This window comes from Pangasianodon hypophthalmus, chromosome 2, assembly GCF_027358585.1.
Source record: "Pangasianodon hypophthalmus isolate fPanHyp1 chromosome 2, fPanHyp1.pri, whole genome shotgun sequence".
In the NCBI taxonomy this organism is placed as follows: domain Eukaryota; kingdom Metazoa; phylum Chordata; class Actinopteri; order Siluriformes; family Pangasiidae; genus Pangasianodon; species Pangasianodon hypophthalmus.
The window spans coordinates 10,517,980-10,541,136 of record NC_069711.1 but is presented as its reverse complement, the minus strand read 5'-3'; the positions used below and the strand labels follow the sequence as shown (position 1 = coordinate 10,541,136).

Here is a 23,157-nt window from a genome sequence, read left to right as displayed (position 1 = left end):
ACATATGAACATGACAAATGACAGGCTTCATCAGTGGTGTCTCTCCAGAACTGATGATGTATCCACATCAATGGTGACCCTTTAGAACTGATGATGTAGCCTAGAAAGGAGATATCTTGCCTGTGGAATTCACATTTCACTCCTTTAACAAAGAGATTAATTTCTAGGAGTCTCTTGAGGTACCTGACATGTTCAGAGAAGGATGAGGAATAAAGCAAAATGTCATCTATGTAGCCGCTTACACATTTGTCCAACATTTCACTAAGAACAATATTAATAAAGCATTGGACAATGGATGGGCCACTTACCAAACCATCTGACATTACCAAATATCTGTAATGTTAGTAGTGAATGCAGTCTTTTCATTTGTCTCCCTCTCTGATTCTGGCTAGGCTATGTGTGCTATGTAAATGTAACTTGTGAAAAATAGTAGGTGTCTCTAAACTGTTCTAATGTAGATGGTACTATGAAAATGGGGAAAGGGTACCCGTCAGTAATGCTATTTAGTCCCCTGTAATCAATACAAGGGCGGAGACCCTCACCAATATCTTTCCCACGGAGAAAAAGACCCAGGAGCAGTGGGCAATTTGGATGGTATCCCTGCGAAAGAGCTTTGTAAATGTACTCCATGGCCACATTTTCTACCAAGGGTAGAGGGTATGGCCTAAAGCATTGTGGAAGAGCACACTCTACCAGCATGATGGAGCAATCATAGGGACAGTGTGAGGAAAGCACTATCATTTTTACTTTACTAAAAACCCCTGTTAGGTCTTGATATTGGACTGGGATCTCAACAGGTGTTTGTTCAGAAGAGCTTTCTACATAGATGTAGGCTCCAAGGAGTTGTGTTTTTTCTAGACATGATTTGATGCCAAGATCGGACAATATCTAAATTCTTCCAGCAGATATGTGGGTTGTTTACAGAGCCAGGGAAGGCCTAGCATAATAGGGTGACTTGTTGAAGGACAATAAGTAGCACTGATTTTGAGTCAAAGGTGTTGGCTAACATGAGTCACCTTTCCTGAGCCCTTCTGACCTCCCATCGAGAACTTGTATGTGTAGAGTTGGGGGCACAGAAATTATAGGGAGGTCTAGCCTTTTGATGAGCCAATGCTCAATGAAGTTCCAAGCAGCTCTGGGATCATTCATTACTGAAATGACATTTTTAACTGTTCTCCACTACAGAACCACAAATAGCTGAAATGGACTGAAAACAAAACATCTGAAATCACACTGACTGCCATCACAAATTCCAATCTGACTTCTCATATTTGTCAATAAATTGGGCATTCTCTGAGGATATCTAAAGGCCGCAGTGAAGGCATAGACTTTGGCAATATCATTTTTACCTGTTATCCAAAGAGAGATAAACCTGGTCTAGGTTTGTGAACACTTGTAGAAGAGGTTCAGCTCTAAGGAAGAGTAGTTTTACTGGAACCACCTATCTTTTAGCATCTTAAAGAAGATGATCCAGGTAGATAAAGAGGTCAAAGAGTCTACACTGACAGAATCACCACAACAGGCTAATTCAGTGACTAAATCCACATGTAATCATTTTTCCTAAGCCATTGTACTTGATGCCATGTTCCAGCCACAGGTAACTGCTAGAGTACAGAATTCTAGGGCATACTGTAAAGCCAAATGTGACCCCTGGCTTAGAGCTTGCTGCAGTTCTCCTGAGGTGCCTCTTTACAAAGGCAACTGAGACTGGAGGACCAACAAATGAGATCAATAAGTAGGCAAAGGGAAGTGGGAAGTGGGTGTGGATTCTTGGAGCTGAAGTTTCTGGAGGACCTGCCAGTTGTGCCAAACAGTATACTATACAATGATTTAACAATGTAATCTCTGGTAAAATATAAACAAGTATAACATGAACAACTACTTACTTTATATATATATATATATATATATATATATATATATATATATATATATATATATATATATATATACTATATGACTGTAGTGAGCCAAAAAAAGTATTTTTTTATTCTGCACCTGCTAAAAGATAATTATGTGCAAAATAAACAGTTAAAACATTTTACATTGTAGCTAGTCATACAGATTCAGTTTGAATCTGACTTTCTACCTTAAAATGGTAATGCCGAAATAATGTTAATGATTATGTTAAAATAATGAATTCCTGGAAGGTTTATAACTGAATTTCATATAAAGTGTGAATAAATTTTAAATGCATTTTAAGATAAGTTTGACATAATTTTTTTCTGTATTTTTATTTATTTATTTATTTATTTTATTAATACATCTACTGACATCTTCTCCTGCCCTCTGTCTAGATACTCAATAGATCAGAGCACAGATCAGGAGCAAATCTTTAACATTGATGCAGTGACTGGTGCAATCACCCTGGGGAAGATCTTGGACAGGGAAACAGCGGGCTGGCACAACATCACAGTGACAGCTGTAGAAAGAGGTATGTCCTGTACTTCTTCAGAATTTGATACATGCTTTGGCCTAAGGCCTGTCATTTCAGTTTAGATAAACATATGGCAAAATACATACCCTTTAACAGAATATGATGTTTTTTTTTGTTTGTTTGTTTTTTAAATCTGTATTGTAGAGAGGGTAGTTATGGTTTAACACCACATTCAACTGAGATTAATGAATGGCTATCATAGTAGCTTAAACCAAATGAAGTTTGCAATTTATGAATTTTACTATTTAAATATGGATTTATTAAATAGTTCTCACAAGTGAGAACTGTTAATCAAGTGCTCAATGCAGTATATTTAATGAACATATATTTGGATAGCTTCCAATAATACACTAATGTATATTACTATGAAATATTATGGTAATTGGAAGTAACATATTAAGAAAAAAGAAAAAAAAAGGAAAGGAAAAAAAAAAACTCATGCAGTGATTGATTTTGTGCAGGAGTTTCTGTGTTTGTTCTTTGTTTGAGGTTTACATCTACATTATGTCACAGACCCCAGTCACCGAAACATGGCCCCCCTTGGAGGAAGAGGAATGTGTGAAATGACTGGGTGAAGTGAGTGAGTGAATGAGTGAATGAGTGAGTGAGTTCACACCATTTCTGAGTGAGTTCTCAAACTTTTCTAGGTTCTCCTTCATTCCCTTATTGATTTATGCTGGCTTAATGTTTAAAATAGTGACACAACTGCTAGGATCCATGAGGGTTTTTGAGTTCAGTTTGTCAGCAAATTCAGGTGGCAATTCAGTGTTGACATGGCTTGACAAAGCTGTAAATGCAGGCCAGAAGAATCACTGTAAAGTGACGACATGCTATAAAACTCAGTGATGAATTTGTTCTTATTCTACCACTGTCAAACTACTCAGGAAAAGTAATTCTTAACACTATGCCTTCGTTTTTCAGAGGAAACTCTTGCACTGTATGGTAAACTAGTATGTACAATAAATATGATTCTTCTGGGTCTGAAAAGTCCTAAATTACAGCATATCATTTACATGCCACACATTTATGGTACTGGATGCTCAGTATTATGTACTTGAAATCTAAATAACCTTAATAGTTATGGGGAAAAACAATAAATTTTTCATAAACACAGATTCAGTGTAATTTTTTGCTTATGGTAGACCAGGCCATATAAGGCAGGCTTGCCCCTTGGGGAAGGAGATTGAATAAAGAGATAGAAATAATGCTGGAGCAGAAAGCCCATGCTACAGAAAATAAATCTAAGTAGTGGTAAAACAAATAATCAGCTGGGTGAGACAATTGCTGGTTATGAAAGCAGTGACATTTTTACAGTAACCCCTCTAAACAGCAAGATCACTACTGGCTACTGATGCTAAGTACCACACTAGGGCTGACTAGTGTGAAATTAGTGTGGATGATGGTACAGAGGGCACAAGCACTGCTGTAGACGCTGCTGCAAGTGAACCCGCTGATCCAGCACCCACAGAAGAGGAGTGAGAGCCCAAAGGGGTTTAAAATGCCAGGATCTAACATGTCTCTTTGCAACACAGATACACTTTAAGAGAAGCATTAGAGAAGCTTCACTCAGTTCAGTCTACTGAGTAAAAAAAATCTTACAGTGTGCACACATATTTCAGGGGAGGCTTGCTGCAAAAGATTTTAATTTCAGGGGTAAATCACAGTACTACAGTGTTGAACAGCTAATTAACTTCCTAGGTATGATCAAAACTAGTTCAGACTAAATCTCATTCCCAAACTTAAGCTTTATTTATTTTTTTAACTACAAAAAAGGCAACATTGGAGGTCCTTGATCAAACATTCATGCGTGCCATCAGGAAAGGTTTAAAATCCATCATTCAAGAAGTAAAACCTAAATATGAGTAACATATTTAGTGTGATAAATATATACTTTATCACACTCATGCACACACTCATGAGTGTGATAAAGTATATATTTATCACACTCATGACATCTATTAACATTGTGTCTCTAAATATTAATGGATTCAGGGGCACAGATAAAAGTGCTTTATTTAATTATTTACAGATTAAAAAAGCAGATGTGATTTTACTACAGGAAGTGCACACAGACTTGTATAACCTATAATTTGGATAACAGGCTGTCCAGTTATGGAATGAATGTAAGCATAGTAGTTGCAGTGCTGTTTTAGTCATATTTAAATACACAGCCTAGCCCACTGCTTTTGAAATACATAATTTTGCTGGTAGATGCAACCTTGGGGGATTTCAGTTTTCTTTTCTTTTTTAAATATATGCACACCAAATGTAGGCCATGAATGCATGTTTTTTTTTGTTTGTTTTTTTTTTTTTTACTTTCAGATGCACTGTCAGGCTGATCTCAGGACAGCATTCATGTACTGGCAGGAGGTTTTAAATGTACCTTAGATCATAATATGGATAGGAATCATGAAGAAGCTCACGCTCAGTCTTATGAAGTTCTTAATCATAGTAACTTCATTGATCTGTGAAGAGACTCTTGTCAGGGGGTTAAACAGTGCATGTGATTGAAAGTTAATTCAAATAGTGTGTCTGGGGAATGCCTCGGCTACTTTTATATAGACACTCGCAACAGAGGTAGATTTTTTGCAATTCTATATCACCAAGTTCTCTATCACTTTATCGCTTTATCTCAGCAACTGTCTCGATCTCATCACTGACACTGGCACTTTAATAATAGATTATTTAAGGATCACTTCTTTATTTTTGCCTTTTCTGGGACTCTTGGAGAGAGAAAAGATTTCCCAACTGTCAGTGGTGGTATTTGAGCAGTGTCCATATAAAATTTGAAAACTATGCTATAGATATGTATACTGCCTATTCTTTGAAAGACAGACAAGCCAGGAAGGACAAGGAAACATTTTCAGTTTCAAAACTCTCAGGCAGCAGAGACAGAAATGATAAATGTAAAAGCCAGTCTTTTGCAATCATCTTTTAAGTTTTTTTTTTTTTTCAGTCAGAGACCTGTAAATTGGTGGCAACTGGTGACATCTGACATTCACTGAAAATCACCTGGACAGGATGTTGTGTCAGCCGTGTAAAAGTTTTTGATGCTTAATGGCCAGGACTTTTACGATGTACTACTGGATTGCATTGATCAGGGGACTCTTTTCTTGAGTTGTCAGATGGCAATTTTGATGGGCTTACCAAAAAAGGAGACCATGTAAATTTAAAGCACTAGCACAGATTGTTGTTACTCTGTGTAGATTTTAAAATATTATCAAAGGCTTTGACCAACAGACTAAAAACCATTATATCCATATTATTCATGAAGGCCAGATATACATTATCCCAAAATGGACCATTTTGATAATCTTTTCTTGCTTTCTCTCTTTAGACCAAGCAAAAAGTTATGACATTGTGGATCATTTGTATCTTTTTAAAACACTGAAGGCTTTTGGTTTTGGTCAACTTTCTGTATTCTATATCAAAGTATGTCACAATATATACATGCAGTATGATCAGAATAATTGGCTCTTTAATAAGAACATTTTCTTTCACCAGAGGCGTATGTTAAGGCCATTCCCTTCAAGGGCTATTATATTCCCAGACATGATCCCTGTAAAATTCATAGCTTGTGATGACTATGCAACAATTTTTATCATAAATATTGAAGACACTGTCAAGTTAATCTTCTGTTTAAAAGCTTTCCAAAAAGCAACATCTGGTTGGATAAACTGGGTCTTTCCTACTGGGTTTCAAAGCTCTTGGACTTTCCTTGGGAAGGAGTGGTAGATGAGAGTGAAAGGCAGATTTCAGAGATGGTGGTGGATACTCCCACAACACTTCTATAGATGAAGAACCCTGGTAGTACCTTGATAGACTTACATTCTTTGACTCTCCTAAGGATTTGACTCTCCGTGTTCAAAAAACTTTTGTGAACTTTTCTTGGATGATTATCACAGGCGTCATTCAGAGGCTCTATCCCTGCCAGTGGCTGAAGGGGCTCCAGAACTTACTCGTGTGCCATGGATTCCATATATCTTTTCCATACACCAGGACCTTGGGGCATAGTTGTTGATTAACAGATGTTTTTAATGGAAAAATCTGTTAGACAAACACCTAAAGCTTGGAAAATGGTTGACAGTCATGATCAGACTTTTATTAAGTATATGCAAATATGTATGCCAATGAGCCAAAACATTATGACCACTCACAGATGAAGGGAATAATGTTGGTTATCTCGAAACAACAGTGCATGTGAAGGTGTAGGATATATTAGTCTGTAATCAAACAGACAGTTCTCATAGTCGACATGTTGGATGCTGGAGAAATTGGCAGACAGGAAGACCTGAGTGACTTTGACAAGGGCCACATCATTTGGCCAGTTGACTGGGTCACAGCATCTATGAAACGGCAAGGCTTGTAGGGTGCTTCCAGTCAGCAGTGGTGACCACCCCTTGACAGAGTTCCAAGGAGGGACAAACCTGAACCGGCGACAGGGTGTTGGGAACGCAAGGCCCACTGATGTGCAAGTGCCCAAGCTAACCCCTGTCCACCATTGAAAATGCCCACAATGGGCATGCGAGCATCAGAATTGCACCTGGAAGAAGGTTGCCTGGTCTGATGAGTCCTGTTTTCTGTTAAATCACGTGGATGGTGGGGTATGTGTGCACCATTTACCTGGGGAAGTGATGGCGCTAGGATGCACTGTGGGAAGAAAACAAGCAGGTGGAGGGAGTGTGATGCTCTGGGCAATGTTCTGATAGGAAACTTTGGATCCGGCTATTCGTGTGGACATCAGTTTGACATATGCCATTCTTAGTTCCAGTCCTAGGGTGCTCTAAAGAGACTCTAGAGACTCTAAAGTACTTCTGTATGTTGCTCTGGATAAGGGCAGCTGCTAAATGCTGTAAACATAATAAAAATAAGCAATTCCATATATAAAAGTGCAGTAATCCACATAAATTATATGATTTGAAGTTGATCAAGTTAAGACTTACATTAGTTAGTCATCTTATGCGTACATTTACACATGCTTAGGAGCACGAGTAGGATACAAATGTTGTTTTTTTCCTGAATTTACAGGACTTTCATAAATACCACTTTTCTTGTGTAAACACTCACACAAACAATTTATGAATAAATCCATGTGTATCGAACTTGATAAATGAGGCCCAAAGAGATCAAGGTTTTGCCCAGGTCTCCTCATTCCCCAGATCTCAATCCGATCAAGCATCCGTGTTTGTGTTTATGTTATGTTTAAACGTTAAGTTTACGTTCACTCGGTTCCCCTCTCCTCCTTGCCCATCTGCAAAGTTTGTTACATTGGTGCCAAAACCTGGGAAGGAGGAGGAATGCGCTGTCGGAGAGCCATTGCCTCTGCAAGAGGATTGCGGCGCCGAGGAAGTGTGGTGCTGGAGTGGTTGACAGAGGAGTTGCTGCCATCCTCCTGAAAGGCGAGGAGTTGCTGCCGGCCACCTGAAAAGGGAAGGAGCGGCTGCCGTCCACCAGGAGACAGAGGACCCACTACCCTCTGCTGGAAGGTGCGGCTGCCGTCCTCCTGGAAAGGGGAGGAGCCATAGCCATCTGCCAGGAGGCCCAGTGCTCGGCGTTGTGGGAGATTGCTTCCCGGCTGGCTGAGGACCAGATGACAGTGTCTGGGAACCAGTTTTTTTTCTCTCCTCTCTCACCCTCTTACTGTCTCCACTGCTCGCTCCGTCTCTCTCCCCTCTTCCTCCTCTCGTCTGTTCTCTCACTCGCAGGATGCAGGGCAGCACTGCTCCTCCCGAGAGGGGAGGAAGGGGTGTACGTCAGGCTGGAGGGGTGTGACGAGGAGGAGGGAGGGGCCAGACTGTGAGGACGCATGCCTGGCACTGAGTTGGCTAATCAGTTCACTCGGTTCCCGCCTCCTCCTTGCCCATCTGTGAAGTTTGTTATGGTGAAGTTTTGGTAAAATCTGCACAGCACTAAGAAGAATGACTGTCTATCTACCTGCTCTACCAAAAAGATCTAGGGATCTCCATTGGACATTACTCCATTGCACGGTGGCTACTATCAATCTGATTCACCCAAATGCTCATATTGTGAAACTATTGATACTTTTGTCATTGTTTTCTGTGAAGGCCTCATATTAGCACCTCTGTTTGTTTGTTGGGAAATATTTTAAAACAAGTCGTGTTTTATATTTACACAAACTATGTTTATAGTGGACAGTAAATGTAAACCAGAACAGTGTCCACTGGCCAATTTATTTTTTTTTGTCAGGGCAGGCCAAACTAGCTATACTCAGATCGCATCGCTGTAAAAATTAAGGACACGATCTTAACATAGTAGTCCTTTAAATCACTTTAAATCATGCGTTATCACAGAATTACATATTACCAGCAAATACATTTCGAACAGTGCTGTTTATACAGCACCGTTCGAAATGTAATGGGATGCAAGAGAAGCAATTGTGTCAGTTAATGATTGTGGAAACCTTGTCGTGTGTGTGCGTGTGTGAGTGCTTGTACATGTGTGCTAGTGTGATATTCTCTTAACAGTTAGAAAAGGTTTACAGTTTATATTGCCTTTGGGTTTTTGACAGTTAAAAGATTTATAATAAAAGGTGTTTCAAAGTCAGTCTCTCTCTCTGTCTCTCTCACACACACAGAGAGAGAGCGAGAGAGAGAGAGTTACTGCCTAATCAGGTGAGTGGACAGTGCTATACAGATTCCTTTTCCAGCTTGCATCAGAATTCACTGTACAGAATCTCTTTCTCAAGGCTTTTTAATTTCTGGGACACATTTACTGGTATTGGCTTACAAAGAGTTCAATTTGATTCTGTCAGTCAAACATACATGCTGGTTGACAGGTCAGTTGCATTTGTATAGCAAAAGTCAAAGGTGATTGACCATAGCACCACCATGCACTGCATTTTAGCAACAGAACACAACAAATGTATCATCTGATTTCTGGAATTTTGGAATTTAGTTTTCCTGTTTGGAAAAATTATCCACTTCTCCTCTGCCCCCATTTCACTGAGTTCCTTCCAGAGTAACTCAAGATGTTAGAGCCATAGAAATGGTTTGCCTTTGGCAGTAGCACTGACAAACCACTCAGCTGCCTAAACCCTATCTTTCAGGAAAGAGTGACATACAATTTTTACAGCCTCTGATTGTATGTTTGATATCAAATTGCAGGCTGCATTGGAGGTAAATTGAAGGGAAGAGTATCATGTCTCACATATAGGGAAAGATATTAACTGTAACATCTTTATCTAAGAACTGAAGTTGTTTAATGTAGAAAGAAGGAGAATAAAACAATGCAAAAAAAAGTCTTGCTTGCTTTCAATAATAAGAAGAGAGTTAAGGCTTATTAGTAGTATATTTATAAGAATCTAGCAAGTAATCTTATGAGAGTCGATAGCTACAGTAAACAATATTGAAAAAGGTCGTGTGGAGTCCATACCTACACAATATTAAGCAGGTGGTTTTAATTTTATGGCTGATCAGTGTTTGTGTGTGTGTGTATGTGTGTATGTGTATGCAGTTTGGGGAAGAACCACATATGGGTGTGATGGTCAGGTCTATATATATATATATATATATATATATATATATATATATATATATATATATATATATAGACCTGACCATCACACCCATATGTGGTTCTTCCCCAAACTGGTGCCACAAATTTGGAAGCACACAATTGTAAAGAACGTCTTTGTAGGCTATAACATTACAATTTCCCTTCACTGGAGTGGTAGAACTCAAGTGGCCTGTACAGAGTTCTGACCTCAACCCCACTGACCACCTTTGGGATGAACTGGAATGGTGACTGCCCACCAGGTCTCCCAGATCTGAAGCCAAATGGTGAAATATGCAAGGATTGTCAATAACAAACATTTTGTTTGAACACAAAGTTACTCATAAGAGCACTAACGGTCTAAAGGTCAATAACTGATTATGCAATTGTAGCATCAGATTTGTGGCCATAATGTATCTGCACTCGGGTAGAGAGAGGCAAAGCTGTTAGCTGGTCTGCACTTGATGGTGAATTGAGTTTGGATAGCCTCAGAAAGATTTTGGCACTGAATGGGGCCTCAGGAGGTGGAGATGAGCCCACACACAAGCTCTGCTAAGCAAATGTGCAGGAGCATTTTCCTCTACTGGGGATATTACTGATTGACGGAAGCGACACTTTAAGGAACTCCTTAACCCTCTCTTCAGTTGGCAAGTGCAAGAAATCTCTGGTGTTTTGGAATGTCTGTGGTTGAAGTTACTATGGCATTTAGCAACCTTCATAGCAACAACCTAAGAGATTCGGCCAGAGATGTTGAAGGCTACATGTGTTTTGTGGATTTGAAGAACACCTATGATCATGGACCTTGCCATTTGTTGTAGGAGGTACTGCAGGAGTACGGGGGAATCTGAGTCACTACTTTGTGTACTTCATGAGTGCTGTGAGAGTTGTGTCTGTGTTCTTGGCATTCAGGCAAACCTGCTTAAGGTGGGTGTTGGATTCTGTCATAGGTCTGTCTTGTCTCCACTTTTTTGTTTTTATGCACAGGGCATCAAGGTGCAGTCTAGTATGGAGAGCTAGAGGTAACATCTCTGTTGCTTGCAGGTGATACCATCTTGGCATCATCCAAAGCAGCTGGGAAAAGAATCAGCACCTTCAAGTCAGAGACCATGATATTTTGTCCTGGAAAAGCATTTGGTTCTCCCTTTAGGTGAGAGGAGAAACCTTGCCCCTGATTGAGGAATTTACATAACTTGGGATCTTATTCATAAATCATAGAAAAAGTGAGTGTGAGATTGACAAAAGGTTTGGGTTAGCTTGGGTAGAGTAGAGTAGAGTTTTAGTTGCCGATGGTGAAGCAGGAGTTCAGTTTTCAGGAGTTTCAGGTTTCAAGCTCTCACTTTACTGGTTTATCCTTACCTGTGGTAACAAACTATGGGTGGTGAAAGAATAAGGTCATGAATACAGGTGGCAGTAATGAGGTTCCTTGGCTGGGCTCCTGGGCTTACTCTCCATGATAGGGCAAGGAGCTCAACAATCTAGAAGGGCCTCAAAGTGGAGCTGCTGCTCCTCCTAATTGAGATGAGCCTGTTAACATGGTTTGGGTACCATATAAGGCTGTACCCTGATCTGCACGTGCTAAAGCGATATCAGGCATGTCCCCCTGGACAGACCCCAGGGTAGACCCAGGACCTCCTGAAGAGACTATATCTCACAGCTGGCTTTAGAACATGTGGGGAGTAGGAATACATTGCTGGGGATATTCTAGATGCACATTCTCAGCCTGTTGCCACCTCAACTCCTAGGAGATGCAGAATAGAAAATTAATTAATTAATTAATTAATTAATTAATTAATTAATGTATGAAATCAGCAATAATTTCATTTTGTTTCTTAGTTTAGTTTTAATGGCTTGCACTGATTTTAATTTATGAATTTTCTGTGCAGATTCTCATGAAACATGCGATCTAGAGCAAGGAGTTTGACCCTGCCTTACCTCTTAGCTTAAGAATCCCTTAATAAAACTCCCTTTGAGCAAGTGAAGTTTTAAGAAGAAACACTCAAAACAAATTATTTGTGACAGTGGCCCCTGAGTCATACAATACAGGGTGTGCGTAAGTGGGTGAGTGGGTGAGTGAGACATTTAATAATATTTTATACCATATTGAATATTTACAATGGTGTTTTTATTTAGAACTTTTACAAGGTCTGTCTTCCAGATGTTTTTTTTCTGTGATAAAACCCTTCAAGCATTAAATCATTTCCTCCAGACTTAAATGATCTTTATGACAGAAACACATTATTACCCTGACATTCTTGAAACACTTCTGCACTTCTAGCACACAAACCGTTTCTTGTATTGCAGTGTTTCTTTGTTGCTCACGTGCTAAGATCAGCAATCAGAAGTGCTTTTTCATTATATTTCATGGCTGACAGGATATTTGGCATTCCCACATCTGGTGAGCCTACAGCAGATGTGCAGTATCTCTCTAAGCTGCTGAAATCCCTTTCCTTAATATCTTAGCCTCATATGACTATTTAAGTTTATCCCAGAGCTACATGCATCAATGGAGTGGAATTAAGCTTACTGAACCAGAATCAGTTTTAATGTATCTAATACGTAATATGTTATAATGAATAATTTAGCATTTCAATAGATTTTGCTCTGATGATATCATATCATATAGCACTATAACCTCATTTACTGTAAGGCATAGAATGGCTTAATGGAGGCATGTTAATTAAGTGGTTTGAATTGCATTCTCATATGGTTTGTTGTATGCAAATGTTCTCAAAACTACATTTGTTTAGAAATTCAATATTTTATATTAATATTCAATACATTCATATATAAAATATATAAAATTCAATATATTAATCACACACACAAATATACAGTCAGGTCCATAAATATTGGGACAGTGACACAGTTTTGGTAATTTTGCCTCTGTACACCACCACAGTGGATTTGAAATGAAGCAGTCAAGATGTGACTGAAGCGTAGACTTTCAGCTTTAATTCAAGGGGTTTAACAGAAATATTGCATTAACCGTTTAGGAATTACAGCCATTTTTTACAGAGTTCCTCCATTTTCACAGGCTCAAAAGTAATGGGACAAACTAATATAATCATAAATATTAGGATTATTTTTATTACTTGGAGGTAAATCCTTTGCAGTCAATGACTACCTGAAGTCTGGACCCCATGGACATCACCAAATGCTGAGGTTTCTCCCTTGAGATGATTTGCCAGGTCTTTACTGCAGCCATCTTCAGTTGCTGCTTGTTTGTGGGTCATTCTGCCTTCAGATTTGTCTTCAGTAAGTGAAAAGCAGCTCAGTTGGGTTGAGGTCAGGTGACTGACTCGGCCATTTAAGAACATTTAATTTCCAAGCTCTTGGGCTGCTTTCACAGTATGTTTTGGGTTGTTATCCATCTGTACTGTGAAGGGCTGTCCTATCAGTTTTGCAGCATTTGACTGAATCTGAGCAGAAAGTATAGCTCTGTACACTTCAGAATTCATCCTGCTACTTCTGTCAACAGTCACATTATCAATAAACCCCAGTGACCCAGTTCCATTGGCAGCCAAACATGCCCATGCCATAACACTGCCTCCACATGTTTGACAGATGATGTGGTATGCTTTGGATCATGAGCCCTTCCTTTCCTTCTCCATACTTTTCTCTTCCCATCATTCTGGTACAAGTTAATCTTCCATCAGAACTGGTCAGGCTTTTTTTAGAGGTTTTTTAGCAAAGTCTAATCTGCCCTCTGTGTTCTTGAGTGTTACCAGTGGTTTGCATCTTGAGGTAATCCGTCTGTATCTACATTCATGAAGGTGGCTCTTGATTGTAGACTTTGACAATGATAGGCCTACCTCCTCCAGAGTGTTCCTGACTTGGCTAGATGTTGTGAAGGGGTTGTTCTTCAATAAGAAAAGAATTCTGCAATCATCCACTTTAGGTGTTTTCTGTGGTCTCCCAGGCCTTTTGGTGTTGCTGAGCTCGCCAGTGCATTCCTTCTTTTTAAGAATGTACCAAAATGTTGATTTGGCCCTCCTAAAGTTTCTGCTATCTCTCTGATAGGTCTGTTTTGGTTTTTCAGCCTAATGATGGCCTCCTTCACTTGCATCAACACCTCTTTGGACGGCATATTGAGAGTTCCCATGAACAGCTACCAAATGAAAATTCAACACTTGGAATCAGCTCCAGACCTTTTATCTCCTTAATTTATCATGATATAAGGAGGAAACAGGCCACAGCTGGCCATGAAACTGCTTATCAGTCAATTGTCCCATTACTTTTGAGCCTGTGAAAATGGAGGAACTCTGTAAAAAATGGCTGTAATTCCTAAACGGTTAATGCAATATTTTTGTTAAACCCCTTGAATTAAAGCTGAAAGTCTATGCTTCAGTCACATCTTGACTGCTTCATTTCAAATCCACTGTGGTGGTGTACAGAGGCAAAATTACCAAAACTGTGTCACTGTCCCAATATTTATGGACCTGACTGTATATATATATAGGGGAATTTGGAGTCAACACCTTGAACTCTTTGTGTCATGCTCCTCAAACCATTCTTGAACAATTTTTGAGGTGTGGCAGGGCACATTATCCTGCTGAAAGGCCCCTGCCATTAGGGAATATGCCATTAGGGAATTGCCATGAAGGAGTGTACTTGGTCTGCAACAATGTTTATGTAGGTGGTACGTGTCAAAGTAACATCCACAAGAATGCCAGGACCCAAGGTTTCCCAACAGAACATAGACCAGAGCATCACACTGCCTCCGGAGGCTTGCCTTCTTTCCATAGCGCATCCTGGTGTCATCTCTTCCCCAGGTAAGCGTCACAAATGCAGCCGGCTGTCCACATAATGTAAAAAAAAAAAAGTTACTCATTACACCAGGCCACCTTCTTTCACTGCTCCATGGTCCAGTTCTGATGCTCTCATACCCATTGTAGGCACTTTCAGTGGTGGACAGGGGTAAGCATGGGCACTCTGCGGCACCGGTCTGCGGCTATGCAGCCCCATATGAAGCAAGCTGTGATGCACTGTGTATCCCCATGCACATCAATGATCCTTGGGTGCCCATGACCCTGTTGCTGTTGGTGTATATACAGATGTGTTAAACAACTTAGAACATGGCATTTTTGTTGGCAAACCACCCTATTTTTAGGTGAGCAAAAGTATTAGCACGTATCTTATTTCTTTTTCCCCTGATCAAGTCCTTTGTTGTGTTGGCAGTGCGTTTTGCATCATTGTCTTACTACATGATGAAGTTCCTCCCAATTAGATTGGATGCATTTCTCAGTAAATTGGCAGACAGTATGTTTCTATAGACTTCTGAATTCATTCTGCTGTTGCCATCATGAGTTACATCATCAATAAAGATTAGTGAGCCCATTCCAGAAGCAGCTATGCAAGCCCTAGCCATGACATTTCCTCCACCACGGTTGACTGATGAGCTTATATGTTTTGGAACATGAGCAGATCCTTTCTTTCTCCACACTTTGGCCTATCCATCACTTTGGTAGAGGTTACTCTTGGTCCCAAAATGTTTGTGGCTCGTCTCTGTATTTCTTTGCAAATTACCATCTGGCCTTCTCATTCTTACTGCTGATGAGTGGTTTGCATCTTGTGGTATGGCATTTATATTTCTGCTCTCAAAGTCTTTGAAGCAGTGGATCGTGATGCCTTTCCCCCCCTGAGGTTGTCAGTGATGTCACTGACTCTTGTTTTTGGGTTTGTCTTCACAGCTCTTACAACGTTTCTGTCATCAATTGCTGTTGTTTTCCTTGGCTGACCTGTTCAGTGTCTGCTTGTTAGTACACCAGTCATTTCTTTATTTTTCAGGACATTCCAATGTGTTGTACTGGCTATGCCTAATGCAATAGCTCTGATAGATTTTCCCACTTTTCTCAGATTCAAAATGGCTTTTCTCCCATAGACAGCTCTCTGGTCTTCATTGTGGTTTATCCTTTTTAACAACAAAGGCAGTCTTCACAGGCAAAACCCAGGGCTCAAACTAAGAGTAGACATTCAGAGCTGTTAATTGTTTAAACATTCAATCTAACAGGGCAAACCTAGACAACAAGAAACACCTGTAAGTCACATGTTCCAGTATTTTTGATCACTTGAAAAATGGGTGGGTTCAAACAAAAGGTGCCCTCAACTGCTCAGTTGTATAAATGAGATAATTGTAAGTCGCTCTAGATAAGAGCGTCTGCCAAATGCTGTAAATGTAAGTGAGTAAACAGACAAATTAATTAATTATCTGTGTACACAACTGATTTTAGTAATATAAATTATAATATGACTGCACATTTCCTCTCCTACATCCCGACTCCTCATGTTAGCCTTGAAGGAATCTAACACTGACAATCTTCCTAGTGATTTTAATATCTTAACAAAATTATATTCTGAAGGTTTTTGGAGGCTGTGATTAAAACTGTTCTAATTATCAAAATTGCCTGTCACATACTGTAGCCAAGCTTGATCTGAAAATAGGTTTGTTCAGTCATGATTTCCTTTCAGATTGTGGGGAGGAATTAGCTCTCAGTGGATATGGGGAAAACCTGTATGTATCTGATTTTAAAATCAAACTAAACCCTGCTTTTCTTTTAAGTATAGAAATTGTTTCTTATTTGTTTATTAGACTTTATATGACAGACAAGTTCAGAGTTTAAAAGCTACAATAGTGTTAGGCATCAGGAAGTTATATATCATGAAAATGATGGGAAACAGGTTTACAGTTAAAGGAACCAATGGACAATAATAGTAGATTTGTGGCTACTTTACTGGCTTGTAAAGTAACCACAGTTAATCACCTACAGTATATATCATATGTTTATGCTATTCTCTATATGCCATATTCCATTTTATTTATATCAGAAACCTGCAGTTAGGGAAAAATAAATGCAACATTAATATTGGTTACACATTATTACCTGCTCATACCCTTTATCATCTCTCTTCCTCACTCTTTTATTCTCTCTCCAGATAACCAGTCCATGGCTTCTCAGACTTCAGTTAGCATCCGTATTCTGGATGTGAATGACAACCCACCTGAGCTGGCCACCCCATATGAAGCCTCCATCTGTGAAGATGCAAAACCTGGGCAGGTGAGATAAAGTCTCTGCAGTTATTTATTATTATATTACCATTTCATTAAATAAAAAACAATGATGATCAAACACATTGCATGCCAGCACAGGCAGATACAAAAAAGCAGGAACTGAGATATCATTTCTTGAAAAAATGGTAAATCATTTGTGTTTTTCCCATCATTGTCAGTCTCAAAGTGTTTCATGGATTACATCTCAGCATGACTGATTGGAAGGCATTGACATACTTGTTGGTACTGCCTTCCTACATTGATAAAGCTGTCAGTTTTGAAAGGAGAATTGCATCTCAGCGTAAAGCACAGAATTATATAAGCACATATAGAATTTCACAACACCTAATGGTATTCCAGTGTTATAAATGCAACATTTGAACTCATATTGACTTGCAGTATTGACTCATATTGTCGAATTGACTTATACATTAAAAAATACATTAAAAAATGCTATAAATACCAGTAAACAATAATAAATGAAATAACATAAATATTTGGTGTGATGGCCCTTTGCTTTAAAAAAACAGTAGTCTCAGGTACAATTTGTGGAGTTTTATAAGGCCACAGTTCTTCTGGAGACTTTGAATGTCACACTTGCTTCTTATTTTTTGCAGCAAAACCCAGCAGCCTTCATTATGTTTTTTGTCTGAAAAGTGGTCTCTTATGTAATATGCTCCTTTTTTTACTGACATACAAACCTTTTTCTGTAACGTTTAATTTTGTGCCGGAAAGCTAATGTTTGGAAATCTAAAATGTTTTTCCACCGACTCGATAATGTAGAAGCCATAAAATAAAAATCCATAATAAAGTTTGTACTAAAAATAGGGTGCCTAAGACTTTTGCACAGTACTGTATATTCATATATTTGCTAGATTTTACAGTGCACTCTCAGACTAATGATAAGGAAGGTAAGAGAGAAGCCATTTGCCACTCAATCAAAGTACAGAAAGAACAAAAGTTGCACAGAGAACAGTAAGCAATGAACTCCACAGCAGTCACCTCAGTCCCCACACAAAACTCCTTTGCCAAAAAAGAAGCACAGAGATGTGGTTTTAAAATCTGCATGCAAGCATTTAGACAAATCAGAGCCTTTTTGGAACAACAGATGAAACAAAAATAGAACTTGTTGGCAATAATTCAGCTCATGGTGTATGGAGAATAAGGGTTGTGAGTATGGTCCCAAGAACACCATACCCACCATAAAGTACAGAGATGATGATATAGGGCTGCTTCTCTGCAAACAGTATTGGGGCATTACACATCATTGAAGCAAACATGAATGGAGGGATGCATATACATTACTGAACAAATCTAGCATTACAGATGTAATTTTTTATATGGATATGACATGCCTAAAACAATCCTTCAAACTCTACAGAGAATACGTAGTTAATTACTATATAAACTCACTGGAATAGAAATTAAAAATATGTTTAAAGTAAAATACAAATAAAATAAGAATCCTCTCCAACCCATCAATCTTTGCCTTAGTAATGACACTAAGCAAAAATCTTCCTTTTATCCTTTCCTTATAACAATGTGAGAAACCTTAAAAGCTGCAGACAGACTGCATTATCATTACCAGTTGGTCTGAAAATCCTAAACAGTCTTTTCAAGTGTCTTAATTTAAACCACTCTTATATATTGCAGTGCAACTCTTCAGAGCTAAAAGATTGTCAATAATGAAAACTGACCTATGTAAAAAGCAGTAAAGCAAGCAATATACGAGGCAGCAGGACAAACTAGCCATTTTCCCACCACATTGATATCTACAGTGGATATAAAAAGGCTATACACGTTGGGTCATTGTTGTGCTGAAAGGTTAAATTCCTTTTCTTCAGCTTGCTAGCAGATGCCTCAATGTTTTGCACTAAAATTGACTGGTATTTGTAGCCATGATGCTCTCCACCTTGATAAAAGACCCAGTTCTGGCTGAAGAAAAGCAGCCACCAGCATGCTTCACCGTGGGGATAGTGTTCTTTTAGTGATGTACTTTTTTTTGCGCCAAACATGTCTTTTTGAATTGGTCTCATCAGGCCATAACACATTTTGCCACATGTTTTGGGGTTATTTAGTTGAGCTTGGATGTTTTTTGTGAGAAGGGGCTTCCGTCTAGCCACCCTACCCCATAGTCCAGACATGTGAAGAATATGAGAGTATGTTTCGACATGCAGAGAGTAATGAGTACTTGTCATATATTCCTGCAGCTCCTTTAATGTTGCTGTAGGTCTCTTGACAGCCTCTCTGGTAAGTTTTGTCTTGTCCTTTTGTAAATTTTGGAGGGAGTTTTTTTTTTATTTCATAAAAACCTGCCATTTTAACAGGGGTGTGTAGACTTTTTATATCCATTGTATAGTTTCATGCGAAAAATAGTAATCTTTTTAAATATATTTAAAAACATATAGAAATATAATTGAGAAATCTAAAAGGTTTTTGTGCCCATAACTGTTAACTCATAGGAATTTGATTTTGCATTAAATTGCCCCTTAAACCAAGTCTATAAGGGCTAATGCTTGAGTTTATGTCTGCTTAAATGTCTTCCTCTGTGGTTTGTGGTAAATCTGAGAGGAGAACATTTTAAACATGAATTCGGTGATCTTTATATTTGACCCTTCTGGCCTTCCATATTTGAACAACCCCCACCAGAGGCAAACTCAGGCAATCGGTTTCTGTCAGTTTGAGTAGGAAGCCAATTCCTTTTCCGCTTTTGTCAGAATTGTTTCTTTATTCCTTTGCTCCTAGTTTGGACCTTTTCCAATTGGGAAAAAACTATCTTTCTGACACTTTGTACCAAAGGCAATTTATATTATTAACTGGTTTTCAGAAAGGACTACAAGCCAAGGCAGTAAATTCTTGGATATTTCTGAAAAGTTATGTTGCATGTCTTCTGGCTCAACTAGAAGAAAAAAAAGTGTGTTTTCCCCTTTCCACAAAGCACAAATAGTGACACCAAGAATTACCACAGTATCTAAAATGCATCTTGACCATTACTGCTAACCAATGTGACATTGGTTATGTGCAAAAATATTTTATATAGACTTTTTTTAGAAATACAGTATGTATTAAATCCAAATCAAATAAACTTGACACAAGATAAATAACAACTGCAGTGTTAAAAAAAAAATCAGCCTGTCTAAAATGTTTGCAGGTCACCTGATTTAACGAAATCACTTACATACAGTTGAGGCCAAACATTTTTATATATCTAGGCTAAAAATATTCAATCTCAGATTTTCTCTACTCCACACATTTCAAGTTATCATACAATGCTTTGGAAAAGCCAATAAGGGCATCATTTTGTTTGAGGTAATTTTAAAGCAATCAATTAGAGACAGATTTATTTCAGCTTTAATACACTATATCAGAATTCCAGTGGGTCACAAGTTTATATACACCAAGTTGACTGTCTCTTTAAACAGTCTGGAAGATTTCCAGAAATTGATGTAATGACTTTTAGAAGCTTCTGATTGGCCAATATTCATAATTAGGAGTTAATTGGGAGTGCACCTGTGGCTGTATTTAAGGGCCAATATTTTTGCCCTTGATATCATCGGAGAATCCTTATTTAACCTCAGAAAAAAAAATTTGCGAACCTTCACAAGTCCAGTTCCTCCTTAAGAGCAATTTCGAAACAACCGGAGATACCATGAGCATCTGTACAAATAATTGTATGCAAATATAAAAATCTTGGGACCACACAGATACAGATCATTCAGGAAAGAGCCACAAATTAACTCCCAGGGATGAACAAACTTTGATCTGAAAGGTTCTAATAAATCCCAAGACTGGTGCACTTCAGAAAATCCATGGCATCATGAGGAAGGAGGATCATCTAGAAATACAAAAGCAACACCTCAAGACATGAGCCAGAAGTTTAAAACTTGATCGCAACTGTGTCTTCCAGAAGGACAATGTTCCTAAGCATACCTCCAAAGTTGTAAAAACATGGCTTAAATACAACAAAGTGAAAGTACTGGAGTGGCCATCAGCAAGCTCTGACCTGAATCCCATAATTTGTAGAAAATTTGTAGACAACTGAAAAAGCGTGTCCAAGCAAGGAGACCCACAAACCTGACTGTCTCATCTTGGGGAATGAGCAAAAATTATGGCCCAAGTATTGTGTAAAGCTTGTGGTATGCTACCTCAAGCGTGTGAATCCAAATTAATCAATTAAAAAGCAATGCCAATAATTGCTAACAATGGGACTCATTTATCAAACTGGATACAAATGGATTTATTTGTATATCGTTTATACGAGCATTTGCATAAATTCGGCATTGATGAAAATTCAGAAGAACATTTGTATCCTACTTGTATCCCTAAGTGTGTGTACATTTACATGTAAGAATACTAATGTAACCCTTCAAATCATATCATTTGCATGAATTACTGCACTTTTATATATGGAATATACTGACAAGGTTAAATTGCTTATTTTTATTACGTTTACAGCATTTAGCATTTTCCAGAGTGACTTACAGAAGTACTTTGTATTCTCTACCAAAAATCTATCCTCATGCTGGTTCACTAGGTCAGGGACTGAGAAAACCGTCGAGAAAACTTTGTGAAAACATGTAGTTTTATATTATTGGCATTAATTAAATTATTTAAAAAATAAATAAAGCAAGCCAACACAAACTCATAATTTAAGACAAATAAAACTAATCATTCAGTTATGACAAAAGAAATGCTGCTGTATAAATAGAGAATGGGCTGGTCTGTCTGCGCAAAACAGTAAGCTGTAAACAAATACCTCAGCTGACAGAAGACTTAGAGCTTGCTTATTATTATTAATATTAAATATTATAAAATATTTTATTATCATGGTAGTGAGTCAAAATAACTTTTACTTCTGTCTTTCAGACATTACCCTGATTGTTCCTTTCGTGTTCCCAGCTGTCTGTGCACTTGAACCTTTATGGAGTTTTGCGGTCATCACTATATGCAAATGAGCTGTGTACGTTTTGGGTGATCAAAATATGCACTCGAGTATGAAGAAAATCAGCCTTCCTGAAACTTTTGTAAATCCAGTGGAAAATATTTGTTCATTTTGGCTTATGCAAACATTTCCACAGAACTCTATTAAAAGATTGATAAACGAGGCCCACTGAGTATTAAATGTTCACTTATGGAAATATACTATATACCCAAATTGACTTAACACAGGAAATGTATGGTAAAATGAAAAATCGGTCTGAATGTCTTTTTAGCTTAGGTGTATGTAAACTTTTGGCTTCAACTGTACATTTTTTACATACACTATACTTGTGTTGCACACATTTTTTAAATTGATTCATCATATGTTCCCAGGCAAGACTTTGGTGTTTTAAAGTTGCTATGGAGTGATCTGTAAGTAGTTTTCTGTAAAAAGACCAGTGCATGACCACTGCATTCCTCATTATAGGAGGTTGATGCACTTACCTAATGTATACTGTACAGTAACCTGCTTTTAAGGTGTCATGGTGTGAGACCTCTTCTCTATCAACAGCTTTAGGCACATTGGGATCCAATTACCCACCAATATGCAGGGTATGGGCCTGATTAAGAAAATAAATAAATAAAACAGGGATAAAAAGGATTACTTTACAACAAGGCTTCCATGCCAGAAGCTACATTCATACGTGTAATGAAGCTTAGGCCTCCCTCTCCATTTTGAGCTAAGCACTAAGTGCTACCTACCGTGCACACCTGTGCTGACACATCTTGGAGGAATATTACTCCTCCACACCCAATATAGCGCATTAACCTTTAGTTGATTATCACAGAGTGCAGAGATATCAATCTGAAATATTCACTAGCTTCATATCCCCAGGTAAAACATTTCTGCTAGAGCTAGCAAGATGTTTATTTCCTACAGAGGAACAAAAAAGCTCCAGATAGAATAAGTTTTGGGTTCTTTCTTTTTTTTTTTTTTTAAATAAAGGGGTTTTAAACATCATACATACTGTATTTACATCTATATACATTTTTTTAACATAAGCCTGCTGTGTACTTAAAATCATTGCTCATTGTATCACTGTATCATAGATCACTTTTTAGATGTAAAATCTGACTGTAGCTCATCTATGGCTATGCATTAGGAAGGCAGTAATATACAGTAGATATAAAAGGTCTACACACTCCTGTTAAAATGCAAGGTTTTTGTAAACTTAAACCA

General features: G+C 38.3%; 1 protein-coding gene across 2 annotated transcripts in view; it reads left to right on the top strand.

The window, feature by feature from the left end:
- LOC113532783 (cadherin-22) overlaps positions 1 to 23,157 on the top strand; it is a 190,811-nt gene that overhangs the window by 141,874 nt on the left and 25,780 nt on the right. For both annotated transcript variants that reach the window (XM_026924421.3, XM_053229740.1), the window contains 2 exons: positions 2,298 to 2,434; positions 16,883 to 17,004. In XM_026924421.3, coding sequence (XP_026780222.3) covers positions 2,298 to 2,434; positions 16,883 to 17,004 — 259 coding nt within the window. The remainder of the gene's footprint in view (positions 1 to 2,297; positions 2,435 to 16,882; positions 17,005 to 23,157) is intronic.